The sequence below is a fragment of the Calonectris borealis genome, chromosome 6, assembly GCF_964195595.1.
Source record: "Calonectris borealis chromosome 6, bCalBor7.hap1.2, whole genome shotgun sequence".
NCBI lineage: Eukaryota > Metazoa > Chordata > Aves > Procellariiformes > Procellariidae > Calonectris > Calonectris borealis.
In genome coordinates this window covers 8,016,398-8,035,870 of record NC_134317.1, presented here as the reverse complement: position 1 = coordinate 8,035,870, position 19,473 = coordinate 8,016,398, and the positions used below count along the sequence as shown (strand labels likewise).

The 19,473-nt window shown below is 35.9% G+C and overlaps 1 protein-coding gene across 1 annotated transcript; it reads right to left on the bottom strand.

The window, feature by feature from the left end:
- Positions 1–1,293: 1,293 nt before the first annotated feature.
- Positions 1,294–19,435, bottom strand: MAP3K19 (mitogen-activated protein kinase kinase kinase 19). Its single transcript, XM_075152734.1, has 10 exons — positions 19,274–19,435; positions 18,324–18,647; positions 13,558–13,628; positions 12,936–13,020; positions 11,871–12,112; positions 11,165–11,208; positions 6,449–8,911; positions 5,115–5,264; positions 4,203–4,900; positions 1,294–2,665 (listed from the first exon to the last, which is right to left on the bottom strand). Exons 3-10 carry the CDS (start codon positions 13,595–13,597, stop codon positions 2,599–2,601), a joined length of 3,789 nt encoding a protein of 1,262 aa, XP_075008835.1. The 5' UTR covers positions 13,598–13,628; positions 18,324–18,647; positions 19,274–19,435; the 3' UTR covers positions 1,294–2,598.
- Between the last annotated feature and the right edge of the window lie 38 nt (positions 19,436–19,473).

Here is a 19,473-nt window from a genome sequence, read left to right as displayed (position 1 = left end):
TCCAGCACCATCAAGCTGAAATACCTTTGTTGCAAGGGCTGGCCTTCAACAACCACCTTATTCTCTAAGTCTGCTTAAACAAAAGCAAAAATGTGCTTTCACACTTTGATAAAAAACTCAGGTTAATGTTTTACAAACCTTTAAGTTGGAGACTAATTTTAGTGTAATTAGCTGGATTAAGCATTACATTTAAATTACAAATAACTAATAACCTCAATATTGGAGAACTCAGACTTTAACAAAAGATGTAGATGTCAGTTTTGCTTATAAGACACATGCATAAGGAGGGGCTTTTGTAATTAACTGTATATCCTAGAGCATTCCCATTCTTTCCCTGCTTATGACAGTCATCTCAGTTTCATTTCATGCTAAATAAAAACTCGTATTTACTTTGCAGCTTTGTTGGAGACACTACCTTAATCTGAGAAGAATTAATATACATCATGAATTACGTACATCCCGCTTGAGTTCATATGCCAGGGTTCCAACCTTTATTCTGCAAGCTACTTTAACATGAAGAAGCTTTAACGTGAAGTTGCCATGGATTTTTTGGCATGAGGATCAGTATTCCTCAAAACGGGACTGTTAATTGTTTGAACTTTGAAGATTACTGTGATGTTAGGATTTCTCTTATACTGGCATAATATTCTATCGTTGTTATGTGACATCCTACAGAAAATAAAGAATTTTGCTAGAAGTACTGATTTCTCTTTGCTTTTATAAAGTTTAGACCAAGTCTCTGAAGTCAGACTACTGGAATAAAATAAAGTTTGAAAGCTATTTAAGTAACTAAAATGCTTAGCTCTGGGGAAAGTTGATTTTATATAAAACTTAGAACGTCCTTCATTCCTTTTTGTAAAACACTGATTTTCATGTTACTCCTGGCACTGAACTCAGGGTCTTGAATTCTTGAGAGCTCAGCCCTTAGCAGTTGTAGGGCTGAGTTTTACTGCATCTCTTCCTGGAGCCTAGGTGCTCATAAAGGTGTAAGGTTCACCACATCTTGATGCAGTGAAACCAATTTTTGGTTTCTAAAATTCCCCTGAAATTTTAAATTTGAAAAATACTCAGGAAGAAGCCTTATCAGAAAGAGGACAATCTAAATACTAATACCTGATTTTTTTTTTGTTTTATTAATATATAAAAAAAAATTTCAGATTTTATTTAATTTTATGCAGTTAGTAGTAGCTAGTTATACTAACTGTAAAAATTATTTTTGCAGTGCAGATGGAGACTGTTATATGTCATCTAACTACATAGTGCTCACTCAGGTGTTTCTCAAAACAGTTCAAGTTTCAGAATCAAATTTGCTGTTCTATTTCAGATTAAGGATACTGAAAATAGCAGTAGACTGTCTAGTGATTGAAACAGCATTTCACAGCCTTTGCAAACAAGAGAAAGGTAATGCTCCTATGCTTTTGCTGCTTTGTACCAGCAAACAGACGGGTGAGAATTACAACACATCGCTCTCAACACAGAAAATACGCCACTGCATGATGAACGAGTAGGTTCGGGGGGATTGTATCCACGTGTATCAATACCTGATGGGGGCAGTGAGGGAGACAGAGCCAGACTCTTCAGTGTTACCAGCGACAGGACAAGAGGCAGTGGGCACAACTTGACATACAAGACAGTCTGTTCAAACATAAAAACATTTTTACTACGAGGGTGGTTGAACACTGGAACGTGTTGCCTAGAGAGGCTGTGGAGTCTCCACCCTTGATGATACTCAAAGCCAAATGGACAAGGACCTGAGCAACCTGCTTCAGTCAACCCTGCTCTGAGCAGCAGGATTGGATTAGAGCATCTCCAGAGGCCCTTTCCAACCTCAACCATTCTGTGACCTGAAACTGTCCATAAAATGCACTACTTTGTTGAGAAAAGTCAGTCACAGGGTTTAGATTCATAACTCTAGCCAGACTGGGAACTGATCCTGATGTAAGCTCAGTAAAGACGCACATGTGTACACCAGGGTATCTCTTGTCATTATCACCACAGTATCTCGTAAGTGATACTGTACCTCAGTAACAAAGGACTGATATACGTACGCAAAAACTAAGTTTTTTTTTTTCACCAGCCAAAAATGAAAGGGCCTGCCTAGCTAAATAAAAGCTTCAATACGTTTTATGCCGATATAGTTATATGGGTTGGCGTTCCTACGGGATCATCACAGGCACACCTAATGACTTATCTACAAGTTTGAGTAGAGCTTCCTGCAGAGCTTTCACAGAGCCTTCAGCATCTGCAATGCTTTTTGCCAATAGCATAGGTTTTTACAGACAAATTGGCATTCCAACTTACCTTGCCTGTCACATACCGGTGATGGTGATGTGTGATTTTTTTCTCGTAAAGTCTCTCCAAATACAACAAAACGTGGCCCTGTGTTCACAGTGAAGGAATGCCCACTCCAATGAGCACAGACATTGCAAAAAAATGTTACTTTACTCATACTGCTGTCTAATAATAGACTCCTTGTACACAATTGCTCTCTAGTAATTTCTGCTGTCATTTTTAAGTCCAGTTCCTTCTGATCTTTTTTCACAAGTGGAAGTTTTTATATGGAAAATGTACACTCATTTGGCAAGAGTTCTGAAAAATTCACTGTCTTCCTTTCACAAAGGGGTGGTCCAGCAACTGCAGAGCAGAAGGGCGTTCATGTTGATCTCTGCATTGAGGGTTTGAAAAATCAGTACATAAAATGAATATGCATGCCTGTGATGTAATTGTTTGTAAAATAATAATGCAAAATGAGCCCTTTTTTTTTCCTCATTTCTCCAGTCATTACTAATTTTTAGGCTTTTTTGATAAAGCTGGTAGAATGGAAAGCAGGGTTTATGGAAAGAGATTGTTGGAATTTATGAATTATAAACCAGAAATATTTTATTATTACAGAAATAATTTTTGTTCCTCTAAATTCCTTCCAAAACTTTGAATAATGTGGCTGTTTCAGGTGCACCAAAAAAGTATTTAGGGATGGTGACAATTATTTGTTTGATTTTGTGTCAATCAGGATATTCTGTCATCTCCAAACAACATCATTCATGTTAAGGAGTCCATTTGGAATTACAGTATTGAAATTACAATATGGGCTTGCTAAAGCCAAGGGCTTTGGGCTTTTTCAACCCTCAATTTGGAGAAAAAAACAGGGTAAGGAGTAAAGAACACCAATTTCTTAAATGATAAACTAATGTGGAAGATGGGATGAGGGAGGCATTTATATTTAGGACATTGTGAGATCATTAGAACTTTGCTGCCACAGGTGCATCCTGATTTTTGAAAAGGTAAATACTTTATTAAAAATGCTTTATATCTGTATGTTTCTTCCTACCTAACAATTCTTTTTACCTTTTAAACACTGTTCTCTGTGAATCAAAGTATATATGATGTCTCTCTATATAGTCCACAATTTTTCTGGTTATTGTTCTACGGTCCACAGGAACCGCAACCATACCATAAAAATTCTAATCCAGGGATCAGAAATCAGGCTTCCTGCCTCCAAGACCACTGCCATACCCAGTAAATATTATGCTTCTCTCTAGCACTGAAATCTGGTCTTTAGAGATATCTAAAAGGTGCTATTAATTTTATGAAGATTACCCATAGAGGTCAGGAACTTAGCTCTTGAAATTAATAGTCCATTTAAACATCTAGGACAAAGCTGATATTTAAAACAAAACAAACACTACAAAAATAATTCTTATAATGGGTGAATGCTAGTGGTTTTTTATAAATATAGAGAACTTTATGTTTCAAATAAACATGTATTTTCTGGACTGGCAGTGATAACAGATTTTTCTACTGCAGAAGATAAGAATTAAGTGAAAGCTCTTTCATTTAGAATATTGTCCTCAAAACATTGGAACAGCAAGGCATATCAAAGAAATTTATCAAACATTTTGTCTAAAACTCAGTGGTGCCATGTTTCTGCATGAAAATTACAGGGAAAGTAAATGATGAGTATAAGGCCTACAAAAAGAGAATTTGGGAGGGGTTTTTTGTACCATTATAGAGAGTAAAGCTCTTTTATGTATACTATTATTTAAAGGCTTTCCTGAAATGTTGAAAACCCTATGCATTTACAACACCGTTTTTCTACACAGTCGCATGTACCCTATAAAAGGTAACCTAAGCTCCCATCAACAATCTCTACAAAGAAACTATCTGCATTTTTCCTTCCATTTTTCAGTTAAAAATCTACATACCTGGTTAAGCATGCATGCACAAAATCTACAGCAGTGCCAGAGAATCGATCAGGTAGGGAAGGCATCAGTCCTCTGTGGGCCCCAATATAGAACATGGCTGCTATCCTATCCATGGAAGCCAGCGGCGGTTTTCCTGTTGCCATCTCAAATACAGTGCAGCCAACACTCCAGATGTCTGATTTTCTTCCATATCCAGATTCATTTATAACTTCTGGTGCCATCCAGTATGGAGTCCCATGCACAGACTTGAGCATCTCGCTGTGTGTGCCACTGAGGCTTACCCAAGCTAAACGCCTGGCACAGCCAAAGTCGATTAGCTTTACTATACCATTTGGCATCAGCATAACATTATTGCCTTTGATATCTCTATGTACCACGCAATTGTCATGTAAATATGCAACCCCTTGCAGAATTTGTTTTGTGTATTTACAAAGGACAATTTCTGGCAACGGACCAAAACGATTAATAATACTAGAAATTGAGCCACCAGGAACAAACTCCATGAAAATGCTTAAAATGTTGTCTTCCAGACAAGTGCCTAAATAAGTTACAATGTTGACGTGCTTCAATGTCTTCAAAAGATCAACTTCCTCATGAAACTTCTGATACTCCTTTTCTGTAGTGAGTTGATCTGACGTATCCAAAACAACCTGTTTTACAGCTATTAATTGTCCCTGGCTTGTCAGACCGCAGTATACCTACAATGAAACTAGCATTTATTAAAATGAAACATGAAATGAAACTGAATATTTACTTATTTTAAATAGTATCTTTGTGCTTGTCATATTTCATGTCTTATTGTATAATCCAAAATACCTGTTATTTGTTGAATAGGACAACCGCCAGTTATAAGGCAAGATGTATCTCGAAGACAACCAGCGCATCTCTTAACATACTCAGACGTTAACTTACCGTGCCATAGGCTCCCTTTCCAAGGACTTCACCTCTCGTCCACATGATAGGATCTTTATTAGTTAAACTGCTTCCTGGTAATTTAGTAGATTCCTCAAAGTTTAGCAAGTCACTTTCTTCATTTGATGCCAAAAAGGTTTTACTGTAATTCTGCTTGAAAGATGATGGTCAGTGTGGGGAGAAAGCAGGGAGGAAAAAAAAAAGATTTCATATTATCCTTACATTAATTTTTACCTGGCATGACTCTTTTCTATAGATTTTTTTATATATTTATATATTCATCGCCTGGCTCATCAATACAATTGCTATACTAACTAAGACTACATAAATATTTTCAAGTATATATCACAACAGTGCATAACCAGAAGATTATAGCATGCCATCTTTTTCCATTGACAGGAAGACAGGCAGAAGGAGTACTTAAAATAGCAGGATATACATCTGCTTACTAATTTTTTTTGTCACTGTAGATACAGTTTGCTAAGCTGAAGGGTGAATATGACTATCGCCTTGCTCTAGGTAACATATGTAACCGAAGTCTGTTGAAAACAATTTGAACATGACTTCACAGGAAGAAGAGACTGCTTCAGAAAGATGGTAATAATTACTCCATCTAGCCATGGATCTCCCTAGGAGAAGTGAGAATGGAGGTATAATTGGCACCTGTGTCTGCAGAAGCATAAGGAAGTGTATCGACATGTAGTGAAAGAAATTTCCTTATAAATTTGTAATTTAAACAGACAAAAAGCTAACAGGCCCAAGGAGAAGCAGTAGTGGTAGATAAGCACCTTAGTAGGTGAAGGTTGTTAACTGAGTTGGGGGCCAGAATCCAAGCCTTCTGAGCTTGAAGTTTTGATTAAACATTAATTAAACAGCCTTAAGTCTGTCTGATAAGCCAATACTTGTAGTTCATACCTAGAAAAGTATTTGGTTGCACTCAGAGATTCAAGGAAATTGCCCGTTTGGATATACAAGAACCATTTGTAGTGTCTTTTCATATTCCTTAGGTGTCAAGATCTCAAGAGCTTTTGCCTTGCCCCAGCACCTTTTTATACATGCTCTTCAGTTAAAATAGCCTCTCCTTTTTATTCACTACAGTTTCTCAATTTATCTTGACCCATCATATAAGCCTTGATAGCTATTCCTGTCATGCCTTAGTATGATCTGGCTTGTGTCCTGACATGCAGCCTCTAATATGGGTATCCTCAACTGAGCATTGGAAGAATCAGAAAAGAGACTTGATCATTAATGAGCATATATTCCCTATCTTTCATCCAAACTTGCATTGAAGCATCACTCAAAGGAGATATCAAGTTACAAGAAATTACTTTTACCTTCTCTAGAGCACTATTTACTATTGCGCCATCTCCATTCATCATATTTTCTTCTTCTTTAGTATGTGTATTTTGCATTTTAGAACCTGTATTTTTTGTTCTTGAAGAGTTGATGGCTTTTTCTTCAAGCATTAGCAATTCTTCTGCCAGACAACTAAGCAACTCATCAGTCATATCCTTATTATCTGCCCAGGACAAAATGGTTTGACTTGTCTGGAAACTGGGGCTTGTAACATTTTTTGTCTGAATCACTGAAGGCTGAGTCAATTCATTTGCCAAACCACTGTTTTGAGGTGTGTATGCCCAACTGTGATTTAATTTTTTTGTAGGGGATTGACACTCCAGTCTATCTGAAAAGGGCAATGCTTCACATTTATTTATAGACTTGAAGGGGGCCTGGTCTGATTCCAGGCCTTTGCAGCCATCCACATCCACCCTGTACTGGGGTACACAAACGTTCTGGTGTGCTGTTAGCAGACTGTTACTTAGAGCAACACATTCTGTGTAGCCTTCATCGCTGAACTGAAGAGGATTCTGGCTACAGGTAGCAGCTCTCTGATGGTTGGATATATCCTGACTGTCTAAAGACTGCTCCAAAGAATCTTCTTTAATAGTTGATAAGTTTGAATTTGAAAAAATTTTATTTTGCTTAGTTGATTGTGAAAGCTCTTCTAAAAACATAAGCTGATGATCTGTGTCTTCATGAAACAATGTCATGCTCCTTGAAGTGTTTATCTGGCAATCTGAATCAGAAGTTATTACATTATCTTGCTCTGTGTTGCTGTCACTCAACTCGGTACTTCTGTCCTTTGGAATTAAACTTTTCTGCTTTTGTTTAGTGCCAGGTATGGTCTTCTTTGGCTTAGAATATGTTCTCTTTTGAGTATTTCTTACTCGGTTGCTCTCTCTCCCTTTACTGCAGGTAGACCTGCAAGTGCTAGCAGTACATCTCCCAGATGGAGCAGAACAAACAACTCTATAAAAACTGTTCTCATGTTGATCAAGCTCACGCGTGTGGGAATAGACAGGAGTTCCAAACATTTCATAAATACCTGGGCCTTTGTCATTTGAATTTATTTTCTTGAACATGTCACTGTATTTCAGATCTACAAAATCTGAAGCAGACTGCGCATGTGGTAGAGAAAGTGGAGTAACAGCTTTCTTTAAGATAACTGAGTTTTTGCAACTGCAGGAGAAACTTTGCTTTTTAAGTTTTTGAGCACTCTGAGGAAAATGGTCTTTGTCTGCTTGAGGGCATTTTTTTTGACTCTTCAGGGAAGTCTCAGATTCCACATGTGGCAGTTCCAAAGACGGAAAAATCTGACTTTTGGCATTACATTTTGTGGAAATCTCATCAGAAAAAATTAAGTCTTCAGATATCTTTATCTTGTTACTCATTTTAGATTTTGATGAATATTTATTTCTATTCATCTTTATTTTACTTTTGTCATTTTCTTTGCGAGCAAGAATGTTGAAGCTCTGAGTAACATGAGGAGGCAGGCTACGAATTACACTCTTTTTTGTGGCAGGTTGTTTAGCAATGTGTGGTTCCCTAGCTGGTTCTTGTTCAGAGAATGTAACATGAACAACAGGTACAAGCTCATTTTGGTCTTTTGAAGTTGCTTCTGACATTGCTTCTTTTTCCATTTCAGATTCAAAGAGACAAACAACATTTTCTGTCTGTTCTCCGCAAGGATCTTGCGCTTCTACTCTGGGAATTACTGCAGCTACAGAATTATCTTCTAAGGCATGGTAGGCCTCTATCACTTCATTTTTACAGGAAGAATCTAAATCATGATTGTCAAGCACACAGTTCGCACTCTCAGCATCTTCATGTGCTCTATAATCCAGTATAATCTCTGTATAATTTCCTTCTTCTAGACCAGTTCTACAGGAATTCTCCGCTCTTCTTTCCTTATTGCCAGCTCTCAATGCTTCTCTGTCGCTTGACACTGTAAACGTTGTCTGAGCTGTAAATATTCCACAGTTTACCAGGGCATTACTTGAGCTCAAGTAGGGATAACTATCATCAGAGAAACTGGCTTGGGTCGCAAGATCTGCGTTCTTACAAGCCACTGAAAACTGGTACTTCATCTGGTCATTCTTTTCAGTATTGTCAGCTACACCAGCTTCCCTCCATTTTAAATTGCTTTGAATTTCTTCTTTCTTGTTGCTAGGGTACTTATAATAGTTACTCATGCTGAAGTAGTACAGGTCTTTCCCTGGAGTGAACTGATCAGAAATAGTAGCCACAATCACATCTGATGACTTTTCAGCATGCCTTTTTAATAGATTGTCTAACTGATACTGATAAAATTTAGTAACTGGTTTTATAGGCTGAGGAATAGAGTTCATAATATTCAAAATATTTCTGATGTTGGTGCTTTCATTGACAATATCATCCTCTAGAGGAGCAAGATGAATTGTTCTTACAGGCTGAAATGTCACTGGTGGCAAATGAAACTGCAATTTCCATAAAAACCATTAATAATGTGCTACACAACAGATACAGGTAAAATTTAATCACTAAGAACCAAGCAGACTAAGAAAATAAAATCAGAAAAGGATTATTCTTTTATATATTCCCATATTTAACGTAATATGAAGTGTAATATCAAACCCCTGAGAAAATACATGCATTTTTTCACATCCGTACATGAATTTTCTCACACCCAGAATTATTTCTCAGTATTTCATAGTACAGAAAGCAGGATCCTTTGCTATAAGGCACAAGTCATTCTCCATGATTTAAAAGTAATAAGCTTTTGTCCACATATACAAATCATCTTGTCAGTTATTAACTATGTCTTATGCCACATAGCATGTTTACTACAGGAATTCAAAGGCCGGTCAGTGGCTTCATGTGCCAAAGTTTCTTTCTTGCTGTGCACTCTCACTGAATGAGAGCACTACTCTTATGCTGATATTTAAAGTCTTTTTATGTAATCCTCCAAAGTGTGCTGACACCACTAATTATATTCCCAATGGAACTAGATCTCATATAAGCAATTTTTAAAAAGCAAAAGCTAGATTATTATAACAGAATGCTATTTTATCCATGGAAAAAACAATTCTTACAAATTATTTATAGGTTTTAAAAGACATTATTATAAATCTAAACATATAGATCTTCCATGTATTTAGTGTAATCTTATAAATTTCCATAAACCATGTCATATGGGCCACAGATTTAGCTCGCAGTTTTAAGTACATTGGAAGATAGCACAGTCTGCACTTCACTTTTAGCTACCCAAAGGCCATTTTTATATGGCAGCTAACACAGAAGTGTGTTGTGTGGGGGATGTATTTCATGATTCCTCCCTTCTTTCGTCTCTTCCCATCCCATTAGTTGAAATGTACAGTATATCTTTGAAAGAGAACAGATCTGAGAATTTGAGTATTTTGTTGTGACTATTCAAATGAATAGTGAGAATAATTTTCTGAAAATAATATTTCTATTCGTTATTTTATAGGAAATGGAGAAAAAATAAGCTTGAATATACTGTATAGAGAAAAAATAAGCTGAATATACTGTATATTTTTATGTAAATGAATGCAATAGAAATAATCACACAGTCATATGCTCTGAGTACTCATTTGCATGTCTATATTCAACATCAGTTTGCAACCTGCAGGAAATTTTTGTTTGCATTCCAAGGGCAAACTGAGGTTTGAATGTGCCAGGAAAAGCAATGCGTGCTGTTTTGAAATTTACAGTTCTGAAGGCTTTGTCCTTCATGGCTTTAATATGAATGCTCTGTTTATCCCAAATGATATGCCTCTAGAAATCATCAGAGCCTAAGACATGAAATAAAGCTATATCGAATCACACTGAGGTCAGCTAAATTATTTTTCTTAAACATTTCCCTCCATTTGTAATATTTTTTCCATAGCCCTTTTTATGATCTTCTGCCAGAACTCTTGCTATTACTTCCACACTTTTCTTTACTTTTTTCCTGTGAACACTGTTGTATTCTGTAGTGGGTTCACTAAAGTATACAGCTGATTCAATGAGTCAAATCTTTTGTACAAAGGGCTTTTAATTAATATCCATAAAGACCAAATTATCTTTTTTCTAAATACAGTATATTTGATCTTTTGTAACTTTTAAGGCTCATGTAGTGTGAAGCACTGATACATGTAAAATTGCTAGCTTGCTTGTAAGTACAAAAGTTTTGTCAGGAATCCTATTTACACCTATCACAAAATTCCATGTCAAATATGTTTAATCCTAAGATCTTATTTTTTGTTTGCTGACACAATAAATTTCAGCAATCATCTAATATCAAGACTGTTCTTCAACTTGGCTTTGATTTTAAATTACCACTCAATACAAGAAAATTGTTTATTTTTTTAAATTTGGCAAAACTAGACATCTAACATGTTTAACATATAGGATGTGCATACTTTAAATTAACTTACATATTTCTGTTTTAAAAGGTTTTATATCTTTTTGAACTTCCAAACCTTTACCCCACAAAAACCCTAATGTAACACCTTACTGACAAATTGTTGATACACATCTGAAGATTTGCCGACACAGACACACACATATATATATATAAAAAAAAAAGTAAAAATACTTCATGTTCAGCCAAAAACCTGAAGATTAAACAGCGGAAACTACCTACACTTCTTCTGTATTCCTATTTTTAAAGTTTTGAAAGCATATAATACTTTTAACGGTGTTCAGTTTTATACATAATACCACCTTACCTCAGATCTCTTGTTCCTGGTTTTTAGCATTGTTATATTTAACCCTTAAAAATCAAAACAAATGAAATGTTAATTTGGTATTGTTAAACAGACTATGATTTTCATTTATAAATTAATTTCAAACTGTAGGGTTCTGCGGACCAAGAATCGGTCTGATGTATGGATGCAAGACTATGCTATAAATCTGCTATGCAGGAAAAAGTTGTAAGTTGAAATTTAATTGTGACACTGAACTTTACAATTCCATTTTCTATAGAAAACTATAAAATATGATAATTTTTAAATACTTTGATTCTAATAATTTAAGCAAATATTTCTCCTCAATTTCAGATGTTTGCTAACTTCAATATGTGGCTAAATAATATTGCCAGTATGAGGAAAAAAGTGAAAGAAATGCCATCACGGCCCCACTCCAGCTACGGAGAATTACACTTTACATTTTGTGGGCTCAGTTTCATTTTACAGAGTAACAGGAATGGTGAAGTCTGTCATTGGTTCTCTTTATTTCCTTCATTCTGCAAATACGCACATATATATAATTAAAGAAGAGGGTCAATATGGCTGAAGTCTACTTTATGTGCAGAAGTCAAACAGACATAAAGACAATTTGAAGTTTAAAGAAAAAGGACTTCTGAGGCTTTCCCATCTAATTTGATAACAATATATAAATTTATTTAAAAATTGTGACTTTTAAAATTGAACTTACTTTGTTGTATTTGTGCTTTTATTATCTGAAAAGCATCTAAATCCATAAATGATTTTGAAATGTTGGATTCTGGGCATGAGGCCTGTAGCAGAAAGCTGAAGTCAAAGCCACGCCCTACGTTCTCTTTCTTCAGGAAGAAAGGTGAAGAAGTGTGATGTCTCATCTGTAATGCTAACTGATTTTTACTTGGAAAACATGCCACTTGTTGATCTAGCCACGGTCTGGATGTTGGTGCTATTTGGCTGAAAGGCAAAAACAAAAAAAAACAAAATACAGTGTGAAAATAAGTGGAAGGAGCCTACTCAGTTCAAATAATCACATGACTGGAGAATAATGTGAACAAGAAGCTTGTAAGATCCAAGAATGCCAAAGTATGTTTTCTTTCTTGGTCCATCTGGGAAGCTGTGGCTCTCCCTGGCAGCATCTGACTGCGATGCCAGAGATGACTACAAGTGAGAATGAATGACAAACAATGTAAACCGAGCAACAATAGAAGGGAAAAACGTATTGCCCACCTTCCCCTTCTTGACAAAAACTGCCTGCTTCTAGTATGTATTTTTTATGAATCATCAGGAAAGCATGTCAGAAGAATTCTGAAGACCAGATGTGCCTTTGTTATTTATAAAATATGCTATGGCCTGCCTGAAAGAATAGCGGCTGTGCGGGCAAGCCTCAGATTTCTGCCACCTGGTTTCTGAAGAATGAAAAATCCAAATACGGAAAAAGATAAATACGGTGATTGAAAAGAGGTACAAAAATATAATCTAAACTAATCTTAAAGCTGTATGCAAGATAATTGTCTGTTTTTAATTAAATCAAATGCTGATGTAAAACTATATACTATATGTTTTTTCATATTGTACCAAATAATTTGTCCATCTAGCGCAATATCCTGCCTCCAGCAATGGCCAATAATTGATTTTGGGAAGACAGAAACACTACACAACATATACAGCTGTATATGACATCTGGCACTAAGGAAATATTTTCTTACTCATCAACTACTACCTACTTTGTCTCCATTTCTGCATGCCCAACTGCAAATTAAATATTAATACTACTTACCTGTTTCTTCCTAGAGCTTTGTATGACTGATGCATTTCTTTCATTATCTTATCTGCATTCTGAAGAGCAACAACACTACCACAACCTGCAACAGTACAGTAGTATTTGCATAAAAGCAGTATAATTCTTTGACCAGTAACACAAAGCAAATGCAGTTATTTTTGGTCATTAAAATATTATTATAAAGAAATACAGGAAGTAACTATCAGAAGAAAAAGAGCATGTTTCGTTTGACTAATACCTATACATACTTTCTGTTATAATTTTTGGAAACGTGATTGCATAAATCTGAATTATTTTTAGTTATTTAGGTAAGTGTATTAATTCAATGTACTATAAAAGCAAAGAACATCTAAAAAAAATATCCAATTACAGCTCCTATTTCAGTAGAACAGAAATATAAGAAACATATTGACAGAAACTCTACAAAAGTAAAGCATTTAAAAATAGGAAAGCTATTAAAACCAAAACAAATCTCAGGGCTTTTCAAAGGTGGAAAATAATTCTGAGTTTTATTTCAATTTTTTTTTGACAAGTGGCCAGATTTCAAGTTAACATTGTCTTTTTTCTTCTTCAGATCCCACATGTTACACTTTATACATATAAACTTTGGTTACACTACCTTCTTTGCTTCTCCTCTTATTTTGTTGTTTGTCAGACATACTGTCATTAGATGTATTAAGGTCCTGAAACCTGAAAAAATTTTTCATTAATTGATTTCCAATTCACATGTACAAATCAGCACTTTATATTTCATTATTTCAGACCCATAAGTAGGACAAAACATTTAAAAAGTACTTGAAATTATTAAAAATATTATAATTTAGCTTAACATCCAATGTCCTGTCCTGAGAATAGACAGAACCAAACAGTATGGACACAGTTTTTATTGCTAAAAACTCAAGGTATGCGATGTCGAATAAGACATGAAAGCTGTCAGTGTTACTTTGCTGATATTTGACTGTGGGACCAGAAAGTCAACACTTCACATTTGGGAGATAATTGCATTTTTAACATATTACTGAGAAACAAAACCTGAATTAAATGTTTATCTTTGTCTACTTTGTCAAAACTCTCTCTCAGTAAAAGAGTTTCAACATCCAAAACTTTCTGAGCACTGAATAGCTTGTACACTGCAGCCTCAACAAATGTCTTTGATAGCTTATTCCAAAGAAATGTGAAGTCAAGTGGAATCTTTCTATAAATTTCAAAGAAATACGTCATTTACTATGTAAATAATTTTAAAGTATCTTGAGAAGTAATTATCCCATAATACAAACAGTCTAGTTTTAAACATATGTTCAAAACTTAACTGGGCATTTTTCTCTACAGAGCCAGTGCATCCAGACTGATTTGATTGAAACCATTAAAAAATCTCATTGATATCAACAGGGTACAAATTTCATGCTTTATCTCAGAACTATTATAAATTCATAAATACATGAATGGCAATGTATTATTTCTGAATATTTACAAAGGTAAATTTTTAGGTGTTTAAAAATTGTACACATTATAAAAAATAACTAGCCATTACATTATTGCCTTTTTTGTTTCCAATGAATTTCTGTGACCTGTGCCAGGCATCTGACTGAATTTGATATAACCAATAGTCATTAGCCAACAGAGTTAGCCTATTAACATATTAGTAGTAAACTTTTGTTTCTCACTTAAAACTATTGTATTGTCAAAACCAGTTATCTTAACCATGAGTGTACCTTTCTGTGAGCATCTCAGTACCTCTGTATGTTTAGAAAAATATATTATTCAAATTGTACTACATTCATAAAACCAAAACACTTCAAAGCTGACGTTAAATTAGTATTACAAACATTTGATATTTTAACTCCTGGTTGTTGAGAGACATAACAGTAGCTTAAGGAAAGGAATAACAGAGCTATCCATGTACCGTCTGTAGTCTGGCACTGTAAACTGCTGGACTTCTATGAAGGTATATGAGCTCTCTACACTGACATGATAGGCTTAAAAGAGATTTCCATCAGGATTCCCAAATAATGCTTTGATATCCTTAGAGATCAATTTTCCAACCTTGAATCACTCCAGATAGAGATTAACTCATCCATAAATAATCCCTTGCATATTCAAAGTTATGCTTTTACAGTATTTGTAAATTCAGGCAGAAACAGAAGAAAGAATAATGTTCATTGTGACTATTTGTGCCTTGTCTTTTCAGTTTAACATAACAGATTTTTGAGGAGATCTACAAGCCAACAATAGCAAAGTCAAACAATAAACATTTGAAAAAGCTGCTCTCGGGAAATTAAAACAGCAAGTATTTTCTCTCTTTGTACATTTCTTTTCTACACCTTATGTTAACAATTGTATGCAGAAGTAACAGTAGACAGCTAGGTGCTTGTCCAAACTGACAGCAAAGTCATAGTCTACAAGGCAGGTTGTATGAAAGTAGTTTAGTTACAGTGGAATTTAATACTATAGTTCTTGCAGAAAAGAACATGCTTGAGGAAACTCAGACATCCGGTAGCCCTGTTACTGACTTCAGTGGGACCGAGATTTCACAACAGTTCAGATCGTAAAGCACACACCTGTGAAGCAGAATATGTAGATTTTTTTCTCACACCTAGCACGGATGCTTGCATCATCTTACAAAGCTATCTAAGCTCTGTAAATCTTTTTTTAACATAGAAAGAAAACATGCTAATTATATAAGTATGTAAAGTTTTTCAATATATTAATTTATTTTTGAGATTGTTTTCAGAAATAAAACACAGTATGTATTTTGAATTAATTATACTGTTCATTTAAAACTTTCTATCTACTGTATCTGTATTCCTAACTGTAGCTGATCTAAATGCATGTTTCTTTCTGAAGAAAATGCTATCTTTCGCTAAAAAAATTAAAGCTGTTAGCTGTTGAAAAACACTGAAAAGATCAAAATAGATTAACCCCCTTACCACACTTTTAATTGGAAATGCCACCGTTGTGATTTTAAGTTTTAATGTTATTTCATACGACTATTACCCCCTATGCTGTATCATCTCTAAGGCATTACTGAATTCCCACAGTGGGAACAACCTGTCCCCAAACATTGCTTTTTCCACACAAAGATGCTTTTATTAGGCTTTACCCTTAATTAGGAGACTGTAATGAACCTTTCCACAACTAATCAGCAATAGCTGTGGAAAAGGAGCTAGCTGTCACCCTCCTGGTTAATAAAGCTGTGTGTGGGCAATATTGACCCTGTTCACAGTTAACACTATTCCTGAATATGGTGAGTAAGAATACTGTGAGCTGTTTCATGATTACGAAAACATCAACCCTCTTTTCTAAGATTAAACTCAAAGATTAACAGTACCATAAGATGATAGTAGCATAAACAACACAGAACAATCACAAATTGCAGACTCTTAAAGAAGAAACATGAGAGGGTGAAGTCAGAGGATTTGAAGATTTGAAATTCTAAACAACTCATTCTTAAAATAAAATTAGTCTCAATTACTAGCTTTGATGGATTTGGGGCTCTTTCTGGAAAACATAGTGAACTTCTGTTTCTCAAATGACAAGAACACATAATGTAATTAAAGACCGAATTGAAATGAGTAAAAGAAAACACAATCATGAATAGTAGTTAATATCTGTATTAAAATGTTTCCCAATGGCTTTATTATTTAATAAATAACTTATAGTTTTAAAAAACCCATAAAATACATAAGATATTGTACATAAATAAGATATTGTCAGATATCTTATGTGTATGAATGTACATGAATGAATATGAATATACAATTAAACATATATTAATAACAAATATCTTACATTGGGTATCAAATTCTTACATTGGGTAACTCTGGGTGCTAGAGAGGAATATTATAAAGTCCATAATGGAAAATTATGTAATAATATGCCTGTAAGGAATTTTTTTCCTACTAGCTAATCAAGAAGTATGTAATATGACAATTTATATCTTACATATGTATGTTCCTGCTAATATTATTGAACGAGGTCTAACTTTTTACACAGCATAAATATCTTATTCCTTTCTGGATTATGTGAAATGTTCTGTTGTACTGACATAACTGATATAATGGGGCAGTGGGTTCTCCTATTTAACTGTGTAAAAATAGATGTTATGTCCATTTAAAACAATTATCTTTCACAAAAATGTTTCCATTTTCTTGCATTTGCATCTTCAGTTTAATTTGCTGCAATACATTCTCCCCTCACACAAAAATATTGCATAGTCACCACATACATGCTACCAAATTAAGCTGGTTTAGAACTTAATTTGTATGGCAGGCTAAAAGAAAGGTATGTCTTTTAGAAAATTATATTTATGTTGATTAAATCCATAGATAGGTAGAACTATGAAAAATAGGACACCTAGTGGCACTTATGTTGCTAATTTCTTTATAAAATTTTATTTTCTCTCTGTTCTTTTCCTCACATGCATATTTTCACTTCATTGCTTGTCCTTACATCACGTAACTGAATAAAATACTCTGTTTTATACATCTTCCACACCTAGCAGTACATAACATTTTCAACATACATTATAAATTTTGTTACAAGTTATTCCTAACAGCAATCGTGGGTACTGCCCCGGCAATGTTTGTTTCATTTTTTTTTTGAGTTCCGTCATAAATTCCTATTCTTAATTTATTCATAAATACCTTTTTTTTTTTCCTTTGCAGCTGAGCTCAGGGCTCTCAGTAGTACTACTAATGCATGGGGAAAAAACACCTAATGTCAAAGTACTACCAATGGTAAGATGTATGCAACAGATGGAAAGTAACAATCAGTGTAGCTGTCTGTTTGTAAGGAATTGTTCCATTTCAAAGTCACTACAGAGGTCGGTGGAAATGGAGGGCCTATGTGGCTTTTGTTGGATTCAGTAGCATTTTGCCACTCAAAACTGCTGGTCAGGAAAAGACTTAGACTTTTGTTATTGATTCTATCAGCAAAAAATATAATTACTTGGAAGCACGCAGCAGCCTTCCCAAGAGACTCATGTATTTATCCTAGATTAAATTAATTTTTATAACAATTTTATATAACACTTTTTATGTGAGGAATGTGTGTTATTTTATAACTGTGTAACAGCCAGACATCAGACAGTACTTTCATTCTTAGTTTACAGAAGAGGAAACAGAGCAAGAAAAATTGAATGACCTATAGCTGATGACCAAGGTCATCCAATGAACTGTGCAAAAGTAGCTATAGAAGTCAGCACTCTTGCTTTCTCATTTGTGTGCTAAACACCAGATAATCCATAAAAATGTTTATCCCATTATATTAGTCTGTTAAGAGTCATGTCAGATGGTGAACTTCTCCAAACTTTGCTTTTTTTTTGGCTACACAAAAACCCCTTCAAAATTATAAAGGTTCTATAAAAAGGCATAAACAACATCTTACCTGGTGCTTCAGTAGCGAAGTGTGAAACAGGCACAGGAACCCGAAGAGAAGTTACTGACCATTTTTAGCTCGCAGCTGTCTTCCTTTGCTGGACAACAAGGAATTCAAACAGTAATTACATATACTTTGATTTTATTTTCGGCATGTTATTCTGACTGCGGAGCACGTAGTCTCAGTTATTACTGAGGCAGGCTCTTCTGCAGGCAAATCCTCCAGGCAGCTCCTACTACACGACGCTGTTGAGTTTACACGATGTTGCCGAGGCAACTCCCCGCCCCGGGGGCATTTTGCTTGGTGGAGTTTAATTCAAAGAGTAGTAGTGACCTATGAAAGCAAACACAGTTGAACTAAACCATAGCATTTTAAGCTCTAATCACAAGACAGTTCTTCCAGCACCCAAAGCAAAGCATATTTCTCTCTTCTGTTTACCTCCATTTATGCTTTTAGTACCTTATCTATTTCTACAGCATTTAAACTTTGCAGTCAGTCCCCTCACCTAAACACTCCCCGTCACCCATGAATAGCTTTCCATCTCCTTTCAGGCAGCTTTAAACAGCAGACTTTAAGGATACTTTTTTTTTTTTTTTTTAAGTGCAGACTGTGCTGGGGAAGAAAGGATAAGAGAGGTGTAGCCGGGCTCGGGCCGAGTTGAAAGGGTTTTGAAGGGAACTGGTTTGCTGGATGCCAGAAGGACCGGGACGCCGTACCCCGGGACACGGCGGCAGGCTGGCACAACCGAGAGGGGGGACGCGCAGCCTGCTTTGTTTTAGCTGGACCAGGAACCCCGGGCCTGGGGGACACCTCAGCTCCTGGCTGACTGAAAAGGGGCGTATTACTCCTATGTTTGCAGGTACCCGGCACAACCGGCCTAATGGCGACAAGCTGCGACGCCAGTAACGCCCCGGTACCGCGGGCAAACGGCGATCCAACCGGCAAGGCACTTCGTTTACCCTCTCGGGCTGTCCCTGACGGAGCCGGAGAGTCTCTGGGAGCAACCCATGCCTCAGCTTCACACCGCCGTGAGGTAACCGCCCCAGCGGGCGTCTCCTCGGCAGCGCCCGTGAGGCGCTTCAGACCGCCGCGAGCGCGGGAGGGCCGCCCGGGTGTCCCCTCCCACGGAGGGCTGCGGGGTAGGGCGCCCGGGGGACAG

Coding starts and splice junctions, on each gene's coding strand:
- MAP3K19 (XM_075152734.1), bottom strand. CDS start 13,597: ATGTCTGACAAACAACAAAATAAGAGGAGAAGCAAAGAAG. Junction 13,021..13,557: donor TAAGAGGAGAAGCAAAGAAG/GTAGTGTAACCA, acceptor GTACTGTTGCAG/GTTGTGGTAGTGTTGTTGCT. Junction 12,113..12,935: donor AAAGCTCTAGGAAGAAACAG/GTAAGTAGTATT, acceptor TTTGCCTTTCAG/CCAAATAGCACCAACATCCA.